At 46.2% G+C, this 15,696-nt stretch overlaps 1 protein-coding gene across 3 annotated transcripts in view; it reads right to left on the bottom strand.

The window, feature by feature from the left end:
* Positions 1 to 1,548: 1,548 nt before the first annotated feature.
* ADCK1 (aarF domain containing kinase 1) overlaps positions 1,549 to 15,696 on the bottom strand; it is an 81,267-nt gene continuing 67,119 nt past the window's right edge. For all 3 annotated transcript variants that reach the window (XM_061463725.1, XM_061463727.1, XM_061463726.1), the window contains 4 exons: positions 8,241 to 8,390; positions 7,879 to 8,076; positions 3,973 to 4,166; positions 1,549 to 2,542 (listed from right to left, as the gene is read on the bottom strand). In XM_061463725.1, coding sequence (XP_061319709.1) covers positions 2,371 to 2,542; positions 3,973 to 4,166; positions 7,879 to 8,076; positions 8,241 to 8,390 — 714 coding nt within the window. In that variant the 3' untranslated portion in view covers positions 1,549 to 2,370. The remainder of the gene's footprint in view (positions 2,543 to 3,972; positions 4,167 to 7,878; positions 8,077 to 8,240; positions 8,391 to 15,696) is intronic.

Genomic DNA, 15,696 nt, shown 5'->3' with positions numbered 1-15,696 from the left:
TGTTACTGGGTGCACCAAGCCAATTTTCTGAGCAGAGCTCTACTTGTGAGGAGAACACAGCAGGCCCACCCACACTTGCCAGCCTACAAGCCATTAAGTGCCTGAGCAAGTCACTGATTCAGCTGAACTGCTCATGTAAGCAAGATTACTCACGTACAGGCTGCAGGACCAATATTCCAGGGCCCTGCGACTCCTTGTTGACTCAGGAGTCTCATCACTGCAAACACCACCACCCCATTCCCTGACACCATCAACCCAGAAGTCAGAGGAATCTCTGACCTGTCATTCCACAGGCTGGGGACAAGCTTTTCAAGAACATTCAGTCTTACCAGCGTTTCTTTCTTTTACTCTTAGCAAAGATGGGAGGTCACATCACTCTGCTGCTGCCCCATGGCAGGAAGGGCTCAGAGAGCTAATGGCAGGTTCAGGTGATTTGACTGCATAGGAGACCAAACATCCATGTTCCATAATTCCCCATCCACAACTCTACCAGTCACACACCACTTCTTGGCAATCCTGAGGTAGGCAGCTGTGCCTACACACTTGCACATGTACACAGTCACTGTCATAAGCCACACGTCCACAGTCATTAACTCATGCCCAAGCACACCTGTAGTAAGGTACCTTTTCTGGATTACACCCCTTCTCTCTCCCACCACACAGCAAGCAAGAGCATCAGTTTCTCAGAGCCTGACACACACACTTACCCACACTCTGCTTCCTGCTTTCCTTCCCATGCAAACAGGCTCACTGCAAAGTGAGGTCTCACACCAGTGCAAGCTTGGAAACCACATGCAAACTGAGAGAGTGTATGGTCTTGTAATTTGCCCTCAGGCACAGTCTAGTGCCTGAGTAATAACCCTCATCTTAGCAAGCCCACTGGCAGTAAAGGGATGCTCCCATCTCTTCTTTGTGCCCCCTTTCACCAAGACAGTTTATGAGAAAGCTGAAATGATCTGAGCAGTCACCTCCATCCACCCTTTCTGGCTACAGAAGTCCTCACAAGCATCAGGGATGTCTCCCAGGATCCCAAATGTGTCTCACATAAAGAAGGCTTCTCAATGAGACTGCTTGGTAACTGTCCCATAGCTGCAGAGTCAGAGCCATCAGATCTGTCAGTTGTACCACTGAGCAAGTGGCAGGTTTTTGTCTGAGGCAGGAACAGTAAAACGTCACAGGCAGTGACGAGGTGAAATGCTCAGTGCATGGCACAGGGATGGTGACGTCTCACAGATGTGCTGCAGCGCACTCCCACGGGCAGGGAGGCGGCAGGCTGAGTGTGGATCTGGACGGCAAGAAGTGGCGCATGCTCCCAGCAGAATGACACCCTCTCCTCCATTCTACCCCAATACACATCTGATGCAGCTCCAGAAGGCCCAGATATGGAACAAACCTCTTAGGAAGAGGAAGGACCAAGAGGTCATTTTATTTGGCTTGCAAGCAGGTAGCAGGGCTGCCTGGCATCACTCACTCAGTGGAGAAACAGTACTGAAGTTAGAGGCCCAAATGTCACCCTGAGTGCACAGCCAGGCACCCCTCCCCCAGAGGTCTTTGCTACAACACATTTATTTTGCTATGTGGCAGTACATTACACAACACACACATTACCAGCAGTTTCAGAGCCCTGAGTTGTCATTCCTCCTGAATTTTGGAAAAGAGGCAGGACCAGTGTCCCCTTCCCTCATTTCACCTGAAAGGAAACAGACCAGGAAAAGTCAAAAGACACAGAGGCACTTGCTGACAGGACTGGAGATGAACCTCAGAAAGCTGGAGTCCCAGTCCACCACTCTCACAATTTCCCCTTTTCCTGGTGGTGGAAGAGGAAGCCCTAATGCCAGCTCTCCACAAGGTCTCACTCCTCTGAGAAACTCTCTGCACACCTGAACAGAAATCAGACTAAGGAGATTGCAAAAACTAACATAAACACTACTAGATTTTAAAGGGACTGACCACCTCTCTCTGAGGGGCTGAGAAATGTGAGGCGTTCTAGGCAGGGTTGGCATTCTCTTAAATTCTATAAGATTATTTAAGAAAGAGCAAAGGAGAGGATTTTGCTTTCCACTGGAATCTAAATGGAATTTGCCGTGCTCAGATGGGGAAAGAAAGCACCCTGCCTTTCCTGGCATACAGTATCCCACACCTCCTTTTCCTAAAGCATGAAATGACAGAGCTCCAGTACCAACTTCAGCTCCCAGTGCCACAGAGAAAGCTAATGCTGTAACAGGCAAAGACAGAAAGACAGTGCAGCATGTAACATAGAACAAGACCCCAAATTAGCCCACAGAAAAGCAGAAACAGTCAGAAAGGCAAATGTGCTGTGGAGAGCAGAAGGGAGGGCGGGAGCACCTGGGCCTCTCCCACCAGTTCATGTCAGTACATAGAATGGTGCCTCCGCCTCAGGAGAGCAGTGACCCAGTTCCCCAGCTGAGACCCCTTCAGCCAGAGGAAGAGTTCATACAAGCTGATCTGCCACAGGCTTAGGGCTTCTGTGAGTGAAATCTGGGCCTTCCTGTAAAGCGAGTGACTCTTGCTTCTCTGGTACCTAGAATGAAAGAAACAGCTGCATTAGATGCGGCAGGATGAAGCCCATCGGGAAGGCAGCCTGTCATACATCTTCCCTGGGGAGGGGAACATCCCACATCTGGAGAATCACTAGCAGTAGAGACCCATGGGAATAGGGATTTTTTTTAAGTAATGCTCCTGGGGAGCTGGGGACTGCCTTCCTAGCATGAATCTGGCAGGAGAGACAGCCTGCTCCCTTGTGAGCCCAGTTCTCGCCCCTGTGCATATTGACTCTGAGCCATGGCATCCTCTGCTTCTACACCCAGCTTCACTTCAGCTAAAAGGAACAGGTACACACTCCTATAGCCAGCCTTTCCTGGTAACATACTCATAAGAGCCCAGCAATCCTGACACACTAATTCCAGGAAAAGTAATTCTCCACCTTCCCTTAGAAGCAGAGGTTAACTGGGATTTGCATGTCTCTCATCAGTGAGATGTTATTTCTCCTGTAAGGAGGAGGAATCTGAGGCAGAAGTGCATTGACTCATAAGACTCACAGATGGAAATTGCTTGCACAACTCCTGCTCCCAGCTTTTAAATATCAGCCTGATCTTCACAGTCAGCCCTAGCCCCTCAATTAGGCTGGAGAAACTGGCAGCAGTAAACTTTCAGTGATCTTTCCTACCCACAAATACTTTCCAGTGGTGATGACTCTAATGGACAGGAAACCCTTTCTCCTCTTCTGGAGGGACCAAACCCTAAATCCTAAGGCCTCCAACTCCATCCCTGTCCCCAGCTGCAGGGTGATAGACCTGCCCTCTGAAGAGGCTGATGGGTATGAGAACAACACAGACAGGCTGAGATGTGCAACTGAGCAGGGGCAGGACCACAGCAGATGTGATATTGAGTGGGACTGGTCCACAGCTAAGAGTATGAGGGCAAGAGGTCAAGTTGGGCCTTGTCAGGGCCCTAAGTGGGGGGTTCTAATAAGCCTTTATGTCCCTGACTAGCCTGGGATCTCCCCCAGCCTTCTGCTCATGGATTCAGGAACTCAGGCTAATCTCAGACCTGCACCTTCAGTCCCTGCCTGAGCTACACTGGAGGAGTAATGGCCCCCAGCTCATACTCTGTTCCCCTTGACCTGTACTTCAGCTCAAATACTGACCTCTTGCTTGACCTCAGCCCTGCCTTGTCACTACAGACATGTCTGACAACCACCATACCTGATCTACATATTGACTTTCTGGTTTGACCTTGGACCTGCCCTGTTGCCAGGAAGTTGCATTACAACATGGACTTTCGATTGGACCTGACCTCCCAGAGTCTGTCCTGCTTGCCTTGCCCAGCTCCTGTAGGACTGGGCCCTGGCTGGCCTGCTGGCCCTGGGATCCTCCCTGGCTCCTTGCCTGCAGGGACAACCAGCCCCTGCTGCTCCATGACTGGCCTGTGGTGCCTGAAGAAGAGACTCACTTGGAAACGGCTCTGATGCAGCAGCGAGACATGTTGAGGAAGGAGCTGGCACTGGCACGTGTGTTCAGAGCTAGTTCAATCCCCCTTAACAAGTCGTTGGTCTTCAGCAGCAGCAGCATCTGGCGGGGGACATTGTTGAGCAGCTGGGTGATCTGGGGTAGGTAAGTAGCAGTGTTGGACCGGATCTCCATATCCTGCAGCCAGCCGCATCATGTCAGGGAGAAAGGAGAGAGAAGCTGAGAGTGCATGGCAAAGCCAGGTCCAGATGCAGCTGAAATTTGGCAGGAGGAGATGGTATCTTTCCAGACCATGACTCTAGGTCAAAAGCTAAAGAGCTCTTTGTCCTGCTTTCCTGCAGACACCTAGCTGTCCCAACCACTCACAGCACAGTCACAGATCATTCCTGCCATATCCTACCTGCTCCTCAGTAAGATAAGGCCCTGTCCCCTCACTGGCAAAATTAATAGCATCTCAGGAGAACAGGGCACCTGCTGCTACCTCAGTTCTTGACCCCAGGCAGCCTGCAGCAACCATGTCTCATTACTGCCCTTGCAACCTTTTGACTGATTCTCACCTCACCATCTCCAAAGCTGGCGGAGCTGCAGGTAGCACAGACTGCTCAGGAAGGTAGAGGCATGCTGAAAGGACAACCAGGCTGCTCCTTGTCTTGCTGTCCCATGCAACTGATGGCTTTATGCTATACTGATGAAGCTGTTTCCCTAGTTGAGTCCTTTATCCTAAGCAAAACTCAGCAGAGGTGAGAAAGCATTATGCAGTTAAGAGTCACACTAACCCAAAAGATCAAAAACTGTCATCTGTCAGATTAAGGGTCTATCTAGACTCATATCCTGTCTGGCAGCTGCCACTAGCAGATGCTTAGGTAAAGGGTGTAAGATCCAGGTAAATACAGAGTGATCTTTCATGTTCCTTGCTTTCCCAGCTTCTAACAAACACACTGCCCATTGTAAGATCCCAGTAATAACTAGTAACTACAACCTGAGCCACACAAGACGGGCTCCCCTCCAAACATGAACCACCACAGCATGCAAGACAGGCAGCCCCCACTTCTCTGCCTCTTTTTAGATTTGAGTTCTCCTACCATCCCAGTAAATGTCATACAGTGTGGTGTGGAGCTGATCCCATACACATACTGTGTCCCTACCTCCTCCTACAGAGGCCATGACATGAATCAGCAAATCCAAATAGAAGTCCCTGGAACATCTGAAATTTCCAGAATCCAGCAGGACACATGCAAAGGGCAGTAAAAATCTTCTTACAGGGAGCAGGCTCCTTTGCGGGAAAGGACAGCTCTAAAACCTTCCCTCCTCTGGAATGAGGGTCAGCTGGTCTCTATTTCATGATATGGGATCTCACACTCACTCTTTGTGAACTTCAGACTTATTAGAAAGGAACAGACCTGCACAAACCGAGTGTGCAGGTCGTGATGGTCAGGGATGTATACAGCTCACATACCACCATGATAGCTTTGCTGCTGACAAATAAATCTTTGTGTCCTCCTGCTTCTGTCACTGACCAAAACACAGGGCTTCAGCAGGAAGCTTAGCTCTTCTAAATGTTTAATGTTTCACTCTGTTACTTGTTGGCAGAAAATTCCTCCCTGATTATCTCTTATCCCTTATCCTGGCCAGCATCACTGCAGAGCCTACTTTATTTTACACATATAAGGTTTAATTTCTATTTATTTTCTTTGTCTTTTTAGCTCCAGCTGCTTGTCCACATCACAAAACACCCACATGATCTGTCATCAGAACTGTCATTTTCTGCCAAGGGTGAAGCCTGCATGCTCAGGAAGAAATGAGCTATGCCATAGGACCTGAGAAAAGCCCCTTGGCTGCAGTCACTGAGGCTGCTGCAGGATACAGCAAAACACAGTCATAAAATCAGATGAGATGAGTCTAGTGACCACCCTGAGTGGTCAGCTGCCTGGCCATGGCTGAAGGCAGGAAGAACTACACCTATGGCAATCCTCACACATTTTCCTAGCATGCTCCTAAAACTCTCCAGTGATGTGATTCAAAGCCTTCCTGACCATCCATACCACCATTACAATGGCCCTGCCATTAGATCTGGCTTTTCCCATGTTTCAGCCCAATCTCCTTAGCTGAATTTAAACCCATTACTTCTTGCCCTCTTTGCAGCAGTCTTTAGCAGATTTGAAAACTACTACTACTACAGCTTTTCTTGAACCATGCCTTTCTAGATATTTTCTGCCCTAACTTGCGCAGGCTTACCTCATGGGTTGCATCTGTTTGACCACTAATCCTTGCAGCTTCCTACTGAACTTGGCCCAGTTTCATCAAACGTTTCCTGAGATGCAGTGCCCCAGACTGGACACAACGCTACAGATAAGATTTTGTTTCACAAGGGCTGCTTCCTTGTCTCACAGGCTACTCTCATGTCCATGCATCCTTGAGCACACTCTCTGGAGCTCTGCACTGCTGGTATCTGCCCCAATGCGTGCTCATGGCTCTTGCTGCAGATACATTCTTTCAAATGCACCTCTAAACTAAGGGCAAGCAGCAGCTCATTTCCTAATGCCTCAGCAAATCTGCTCAGCTCCCCATTATCTGCTGCAGGATTATCCAGTTTCGGCATTAATTGTGTCATGTAGGCAAAGACAACAGAGCTGGCTCCGTACATGCAATTCAACTCAATGACAAAGTTCACAAGGCACCATGTAGCTGCGGTTACACCTCTGGCATAACAGTCACAATCCAGTTTAGGATAAACGTTGCCTTTTAGCTCAGATTCAACACTGGCCTTATAATAGTAAAGCCAGCTCTGTGTTGATTCACTTTGGTGCCTCTGGATTTTTTTCTGGAACTGTCATCTCCAGAGCTCACCAGATCAAACACAGCTCTGCTAGACAGTCACTATGTTATTGCTGCAGAAAATTAACTCAGGTAGGAAGCAATCAGAGTACTGGGTGTGAGGGGAGTCCATTACCCAAGGTATCTGACCAACTCATTGCTATGGATAATGGCAACCCAGTGCAGTACATTCTGCCACATCCATCAAAATGAAATGCCAAGCCAAAGGAATTTCATAGGATTATATTATAATGCTACTCAAATGAATTTCATTCTCACTGCTACAAACGAATGCAGATAAAAACAAACCATAGGAATACGTTTCTACCTGTAGACACTAGTCCACTGGCTGAAAACACAGCACTATATGCTCATGTCTAAAAACAGCACAGTCGGCAAGGGCTGCTACTATTCTTAAGGTGCTACTATTCTTAAGGTGTGCGTTTCAGGATTGAGAAGAAGCATGAGAAGGAGCCCAGCATGTGTGTATAAGAAATGGAGAAGAATGTAAGTGGCAGTTTCCTAGATTTGTAGTGATTGAGTTGACAGGATCTGCAGTTAAGCAACCTTGACTCCAAGTTAAGAGGGTTTCTGACTGGGAGGTAATTTCCAAGGGGTTTTAGGAGTTTGTATCAGAGCTGATAGTCATTTACATGAATAGTGATAATGCATTATCCTTCTCATGTCTTCCCACTATGCCTTTACATCTCCTCTACCTTAACTTATCCTCCTTGATGGCTCCCTGCACAGCTGCATTCCACACTTTTTAAATAAAAGGTTGATCTACAAACGTTTCCCCTGCCAGAACTGGCGAACACTTAGCCATTAAAATATTATACAAAATTTAAGCAGCCCATGACAATTGAAAATGGGAAATTAAGTTCAGCCACTATAAAACACATAGTAGAAGGAAGTCCTGGATTTTTCTGCCTCAGCTATCAATGTAGAATTTGCTACAGAGCTGCCAGGGGTTGCCCCACACTTCTGCAGTACCAGTGGAGCAAGTGGTTACAAGAAAGAAGGGTACCCAAGGAAAAGGAAGGGCACACGACAGAGAAAAACACTCAGGACCTACCTCGCTGGCTGAGACTGGTGACTTGTCAATGCCCCTGTTGACAGCCTCCCAGGATCTGGCGGTCACCACACAGGCAAAGAGAGGGTACATATCCCCTGCCCCAAGCCTCCGGCTGTACTTCTGTACCCTCTTCATATCAGCCTTGATGAGGGCCTGCCAAAGGCGGCAGTAGTCCATGCGAAAGGACTCACTCAGCACCTAGGGAGGAAGACATGGCCCCCAGAATTCCATGACAGAAAGGAAACTGGGGAAAAATGTATCCACATGGGCTTAGAGAGACAAGGCTGCAGCTGGGTATGCTTTTTCAGCCTGTTGCCCACAGGCACCTACAGAGGCCCCAGAAGCCCCCCATCACTCCATACCTGGTAGAGCCCATGGTCCAGCAGGATAATGTGGGCCTTGCCAGAGGCTGGGCATTTCTTCACTAGCACGTTGCCTGGGTGCGGGTCACAGTGCACAAAGCCATTCACAAAGATCATTTCACTGTAGAGTTTCCCCAGATTGCGAGAGATCTGTGAGAAGACAGGAGATGGTCACACAGGGCCACCACAGCAGGGGGCCTGCCAAGGAGGGGAGGTAGCCCCCATGTGCCAGCACTGCAGGGAGCAAGGGTCTGGTACGTGCCAATGTCCCCATGCAGAGCTCTTGCAGCTCCTCACACTGAGAAATGCACAGGCTGTGTGCTGGCACCTACCCTGGTGTTTGTGAGGTCAGGGGGGTTTTAAGGACACTTGCCTGGCATAAAAGAGAGAAAACATCTATGGGTAGGAATGGGGTTTTTAGCAATGAGGAAAAAAGTAAGACAGCAGATAGGGGCAGACAGGCATTCACAGGGAAGGCATAGAAAGAGCTGATGGGGTGGTGAGAGACCACTTGAAGGAAGACTTGGATGTTTCCATCCATGGATGGCAGCAGGAGTCAGCAGAGAAGGGGTGGGAAGAGACAGAGCCTGTCAATCTGCTTACCAGAATAAACATGGACTCCCTCTTCCCTCCCCCCATCTCACTTTCCCTCTTTCTTTCCTCAAACCCATGCTAATCTGGTTTGCAATGCCTGTGAAGATGGAGAAGCACAGAAAGGCTGTTTAAATCATCCTGTCACTGCTGTGCTCCTCCATGCCACTGTTCCTTATCACCAAGAGATGTTATTAAAGTTAAAAACCTCCTAGGAGCAAGCAAACATCCCCAGGGCCTAGGATCAATCCCTTGCCTTGCACTAACACAGCAATGTGCCTTGCCTTGACATCCCACTGCCAGCCCTCTCTGCCATCAGAGAGCGGCACAGAGCTCTACAGTGGAGTGCTGAACAAGCAATTAAAAGACAATCATTATAAATTATTCCAAGCATGTCCCCAGACACACAGCGTAAGCAGCAAACAGGCAGCTGTCCCCATAAGCAGAAGTGGTAGAAGAAGTAATGGGATACTAATGACAGCTCATCCTGCAGACAAACAGTCAGCCAGGAAAGGGCTTGTTTTACCAATCTCTGAAATGCGACCACCTCCAAGAAGAGCATTCATTATGAATAGTGCCCAAGTAACTAAAAATGAGGAGGAAGAACAGGAACCCTTCCTGTAACACACCAACAGGGACAGCTGTAGGACGAGGTGGGACAACCCTCCATCCCTCAAATGGGACTTGGAGCCACACTGCTGAATCATGGAGAATGCTGCCCCTGTGCCAAAACACACACACAGGTGGCATAGCAGAGCCCTACAGTCTCCTGTAGAGCAGCTCCCCTAATGCCACACCAGTGTTATTTAAACTACTTACTGAGGGCAATAACGTTTCCCTCCTCAATCACCAGCAAGCTCACTGGAGCAATGAAGTGACCCTTATAGGTCTCCTAGATCAACAAGCTCTAAAAGTGGATAGGACCAAAGTACCAGGCGCTGTGACCTCCTAGAAGAGGTGAGTAGCACTTGCTGACAGTCCAAGCACATGCCACAAAGTCTGTTTTAAGCCAGTCACTCATTCACACAGCCTCCCAGGGACCTGCACACCAGGCGGAATGGATTTGGACATTGTGACTGATCACGGTAGCAACCAGAACACCTGTGCACACACTGAAGGAGCTGCATTTTGCCCTCTCTGCCTCACTCTTTGCCCTCCAGGAAGAGCACAGAATTATTGAAGATGAGGACCTGGGGACAATCTAGGGCACAATGTGATGTCTCATACCCATTAAACACAAATCCATACAAGGGCTGGCAGTTCTGAAAACCTGTTGGTTGGTCATGGCTAAAACCTGGAAATCTAATAATCTGGGGCACCAGAATATGGGCTGTATCAAAGACAGCGAACTGTCCTTCTGTGCTGTGGTAATGGCATATGCTGAGAAAGTCAAACAGTGGAACAAGTTCCCCATAGAGGTTGTGCAACCACCATCCTTGGAAGTTTTAGACCTGGCTGGATAACACCCTGAGTAAGTTGGTCCGACCTCACAGCTGACCCTGCCTTCGGAGGTTTTATAGGAGACTTCCTGAAGCCCCTTCCAATCTCAAATATCCTATAATCCTATAAAAACACCTCTCACTAAGTTATCCACACTACCCTCATAACAGGATCTTATGGGGTGGCTATAGACTCCAGATGCAGGAAAGGTCTCTTCTTCTGAATCAGCAGACAGGTTACTAAACTGATCTGTGGCCACAGCCTTTTGCAGACAACAAAGCAACACAAAAGAAGCTTGGGGATTCATCTTCCCACCTTTCCATGAAAACAGAGGGGTCACAGTCCTGATCAGACTCATAGCCTAGGTCATGGGTACAAGATAAACTTCACTGCAAGATCCCCATCCTCTCTCCTTTCCCTGCTGTATTTATATTTACCTCTTCCCCAGCATGCAACTTTGAATATCTGCAGTAGTTGAAACTATGCTTTATGGCTCCTTTAAGAAAGAGGATTGCATTCTGTACAACTTCGTTAGCATACAGAAGATATGTTACAGGGATTTATGACATAAGCATATAAACAGTCCTTAGTTTGAAAAGCAAAATTACCCAGTGTAAGAGATGGAACTGTGCTGCACACTGAAGTATTTTTGCATATTTTTGTCTGTTGACAAAAACCAGGATTTATATTGAATTAAGATAGAAAGCACCAATACTGTCAAATCCTAAACAAAAAAGGAAGGTTATATATCTAGGGCTTACAGTGTAATATGTGAAGAGTGATGAGGCCTTGGGTGATATGATTTAGCTTAAGGTGTCCCTGCCCACGGCAGGGGGGTTGGAACTAGATGATCTTAAAGTCCTTTCTAACCCTAACTATTCTATGATTCTATGATCACTATATAATGCAGACAAAAAGGAGTTCACGTTTCTAGAGAAAAGGTTTAGGAAAAAAAACATGAAAACCCTTACACACACTAATTCTTTAGTACTGTGACCCATCACTATGAGCCTTTATGCCACCGTTATTAAGAAGGGCACTGGATAAATAACATACATAAACCACACTGGAAGAATGCTGTCAGGTGAAACGAGAAAACAAACATATGAAAACCTCTACTCCTACTCAGGAGAAGGGAGGAATCCAGCATGCATTTAAGCTGTATAGGAGCTCAAGGTGAAGGTGCATTGCAAATTAGACAAAAAGGTTGCAGTGATGCACGGAAGTAAAGATCAAAGTAAACACACAGGAGTTTTGTTATGACAGGAAGAGGTCATAATTCCTTTCCCAGTTTTTCATCCAACACAAGGAGGTCCTTATCATTACCCCAGCATTGTTCTGGTGCACATCGTAAAAAAAATAATAATTACCCTTGGAATCCTGCATTCGCTTCGATGTGACAGCTCATTAACAGAGAGATGCCGACTATATAGAGTGAGTTCGGAGAGAGCAAATAAATGAGCAGGATGCAGGAGGAATTTACTCAGGAAAAAAAAAGATAGGAAGTACTGAAGATTCTGAAGTTGGCTAAGGAATAGCAGACTAAGCGCAGTCTACCAGTGTTCGAAGGTTTGAATAGCAAGGAAGCAGAAGCACTTGTAGCATGTGGGATGTGCTACAAAAAATACAACCAGGCAGAAGAGGGTGTAATAAAGAACAGCACAATTTAGGCACAACACATAAGGAAAAAAATATGCTAGTCAGCAAGCAGAGCTGAGCTTTATGTGTCAGGATGACACCAGACTCTGGTCACAGGCATATCCTTGCCTATTGCCAGAAGGTGTGTTATTGGCAAAAAGAAGTTTGATTTGTCTGTTTGTACTGCAGCAGAATATGATGACTACAGTCAAATAGCCTGTGGCCTCACCAGTCAATGCTAATAGCAACCTGCCATTGCCACATTACATGACATGACCATGACACTGTGTCAGGCAAGCCGTACTATTTTAACCCAATGTTTTCATTTTGCAAAAACAGAAGCTGAAGAATAAGCACATCTCAGACAACGAAATGAAGAGTCAGCAGCTGGGGTAAAAACAGTGGAGTGCCAGATACATGTAGAGCAACCAGGCTGTTCACCAAACTAAGCACATGAAGTTCATCTTATGTACTCAGTACAGCAAGGATGCTACATGCCACAAATTATCTTACATGAGTTAAAAGTCAATACCAAACAAAACAAGAATGTGGTGCAGACATTAAGGACTGTTATTGTACAGTATCACACAGCGTCTCTATAAACTAGTCAAGTTCACTGGAAATAAGAAAGACATAAAAGTATGACTTTGGAGGCTGTTACAAAAATTCATTCTTTAGACGGTCAAAACCCTTCCCCTAAATCCCACCTTCATTTTAATCACGCCCTGTTTAAATTTCCTTAGCTAACATGAACCTGAAGTTTAACTAATTCCTTCCCTCTCCAGTATCTACTACTCCAGTGTGTTCACCAGTAAGGTAATTATCAGCATAAATACAGCACAAATACTGCCCCATTTCTACAGGATGTTCCCTTATGTGATGTGTCTTAGGATTCAACCTGCTTTTTACACTTCCAGTTGCACTGCTCTGGAAACACACATTTACTCTGTGATTGACTACTATCCCAAAGTTAATTCTAACATGTCATTTCCCTCTGATAAACTCCCAGCATACTTAAGGAACTCTTCATATTAGTTTTAAGCTTTTCACTTTGTATTGCTCATTGTTATCCCTTTCTATCACTTCAGTCCTCAAGCCCACTAAGTGCTATTGCCACTTTGGTACTTCTCCACAATGACAGAACCTCTCAATTTGTTGTCATCAACAACCTCCTTCACATAGTTCTGTTTGTGTCGAGGTCATCACTGAATTCACTAAATAAGGTCAGTTTGAAGAGCAAACCTCACAAAACTCCTCTATGGTAATCTCTCCCCACCATTGCATGTATCATTTTCTTACCTACTTTGCAATTTCCCTGCTAATCCCCACCATTTCTAGTTAACTAACTCATATCAAGGTGCCAAGGATTTTACCAGGTACATGTATTGCATTTCTGTCATCTAATTCAGATGTAGTGTAGATAGGAGCAAGGATGTGTTTCTTCTTGTGTATGTACACAGCTGTAGTTGCTGCTGAAAGCCTAGACAACCTGCTACCCTCCGCTAGGAGCTGCTTTTGATGAACCCTATTATATTCCGTTGCATACAGCCCCACAGCAGCAAACTTTTGGGGACACACCAGCTGCTGTATGCATCGTTCTTCTTAATGAATCAGCACGCATCCATGACAGAGCAACTTGACAATAACAAAACACTGGAAAGTCCATCACAAATTAGTATCTTAAAAAACACCAATATGCAATAGTGAGCAAGAAACCTCTCAGAAAGGAAAGAATGTGTGCAAATTTGAGCCTATGAATACTCCTGCAGTAAAAAGATGACACATATCATGTTCATGGGCAACTGCAATGCAACAAACCAGCCTTGGTTATCCATGGAAAGTCACTGATACTTTCCTGGCCTTGTGAGAAAACTGGCTCCATGCCTCCAACTAACATGAAGAAGAAAGGCTAAGAAAAAAGTCCTGTGACATGGTCCTGTAGAGCTGATCTCACTCTCTGCTCCTGATTAAGTCCTAGATGAAACTGTCTGATAGGGCACCATCCTTTCCTGTCCCACCTCCATCTGTGACTGTCTCTTTAGATATGGAGCAGATACTAGTCTCTAGCCTTAATTTGGCTGTAATATTTGCCAATTATTTTAAGAGATGGCGACACTAACTTCTATTGATCTCATTAAAAGTAAAGGTCATTGTGCAGCTCATTTCTCAGGGTTCAATATTACCTCCCGAGGCCAAAATAATAGCATTGATTTTGGAACCTTAATCGAAGGTTAATTGGATTGAAGAGTGCATTGGGTTTTGCTTTCTTTCGTTGTTGTTATTACAGCCATCATCTAAGGGTTTGTTTAATCCTGCTAGGGCAATCCTGCCCAATTAAACTGGTGTCAAATTAGCAAAGGGTGCAGATGGAGAACAGCCACAATTTGGAACCTGCACTGTGTCTCTGCTCTGAAGTGGCTCTTGTCCAGAGCAGATTAGGATGGTCACACAAAAGAGATGCAATTTCACACTCTGCCTTGTGTGATCCAGTTGTGAGGATCAAAACAAAGTGCTCTGTAATGCAGAACTACTGCTATGCATTGATTAGCATCACAGCAAGGTGATGTCTGGACACACATGATATCATTAAGATACAGGAAGAGTTTTTACGACACCTAGAGTGTATTCCTAGAATGCCCCACACTCTCTGCTGGGGACTGAGGAAATTATTTTCTGGCTCAAAGCCCCATCTTCCACAGCATTTAAGTGGGGAAAAATATTCTGACTCATCCATCCAGGGAACTGAGGTACTAACTTGGTAAGTTTCTACAGGACACAGGTATAGAAGACCAGCCATTGTTTAATTGTTTCTCTGTCACACCCAAAATGGCTATGGGCATCCTTTTCCCTTAGTTTTAAATGTAGTTGTATTTCCTCAGATTTAATGCAAAGCTTCTTGCTGAGAGTAAAGCAATTGATTGACACTGATGCTTGAGACTGACTCAGTAAGAAATGAGTTTGTGCGTAATTTAACTTTTACCTGATGTCTTTGCACAATTCAGAAGCTGAAATACTGGAGGTCACTATCCTTGCTTACCAGTGCCTTGTCAATTTTCATTAAGCTTCAGACTAGAGGAAATGTAGGAGAATCTGCAAGGAAACCTCTCCCCAGATTAAATCAGCAGGTGCAAAGAGCAAGAATATCCATTTTCCCCAGAAATTGTTCTTCTCCATGCTCCATTTCATCTAACACTTGAGTGTTATAAGCACACTTGAGGCATGAGAGGTTTCCACACTTGTACTGACAAAAGGATCTCACCCTGGGAAATCATAGAATCATAGAATAGTTAGGGTTGGAAAGGACCTTAAGATCATCCAGTTCCAACCTCCCTGCCATGGGCAGGGACAACTTACACTAAATCATATCACCCAAGGCCTCGTCCAACCTGGTCTTGAACACTGCCACGGATGGAGCATTCACAACGTCCCTGGGCAACCCATTCCAGTGCCTCACCACCCTCACAGGAAAGGATTTCTTTCTTATATCCAACCTAAACTTCCCCTGTTTAAGTTTTAACTCGTTACCCCTTGTCCTATCACTACAGTCCCTAACGAAGAGTCCCTCTCCAGCATCCCTATAGGCCCCCTTCAGATACTGGAAGGCTGCTATGAGGTCTCCACACAGCCTTCTCTTCTCCAGGCTGAACAGCCCCAACTTCCTCAGCCTATCTTCATATGGGAGGTGCTCCAGTCCCCTGATCATCCTCATGGCCCTCCTCTGGACTTGTTCCAACAGTTCCACGTCCTTTTTATGTTGAGGACACCAGAACTGCACAAATACTTCAAG

Source organism: Pezoporus flaviventris, unplaced genomic scaffold, assembly GCF_033815535.1.
Source record: "Pezoporus flaviventris isolate CSIRO_AGI_PZ_B2104156 unplaced genomic scaffold, CSIRO_AGI_Pfla_v1 ptg000036l, whole genome shotgun sequence".
NCBI classification, from domain to species: Eukaryota; Metazoa; Chordata; class Aves; order Psittaciformes; family Psittacidae; genus Pezoporus; species Pezoporus flaviventris.
This window is presented reverse-complemented; position numbering and strand designations above follow the sequence as displayed.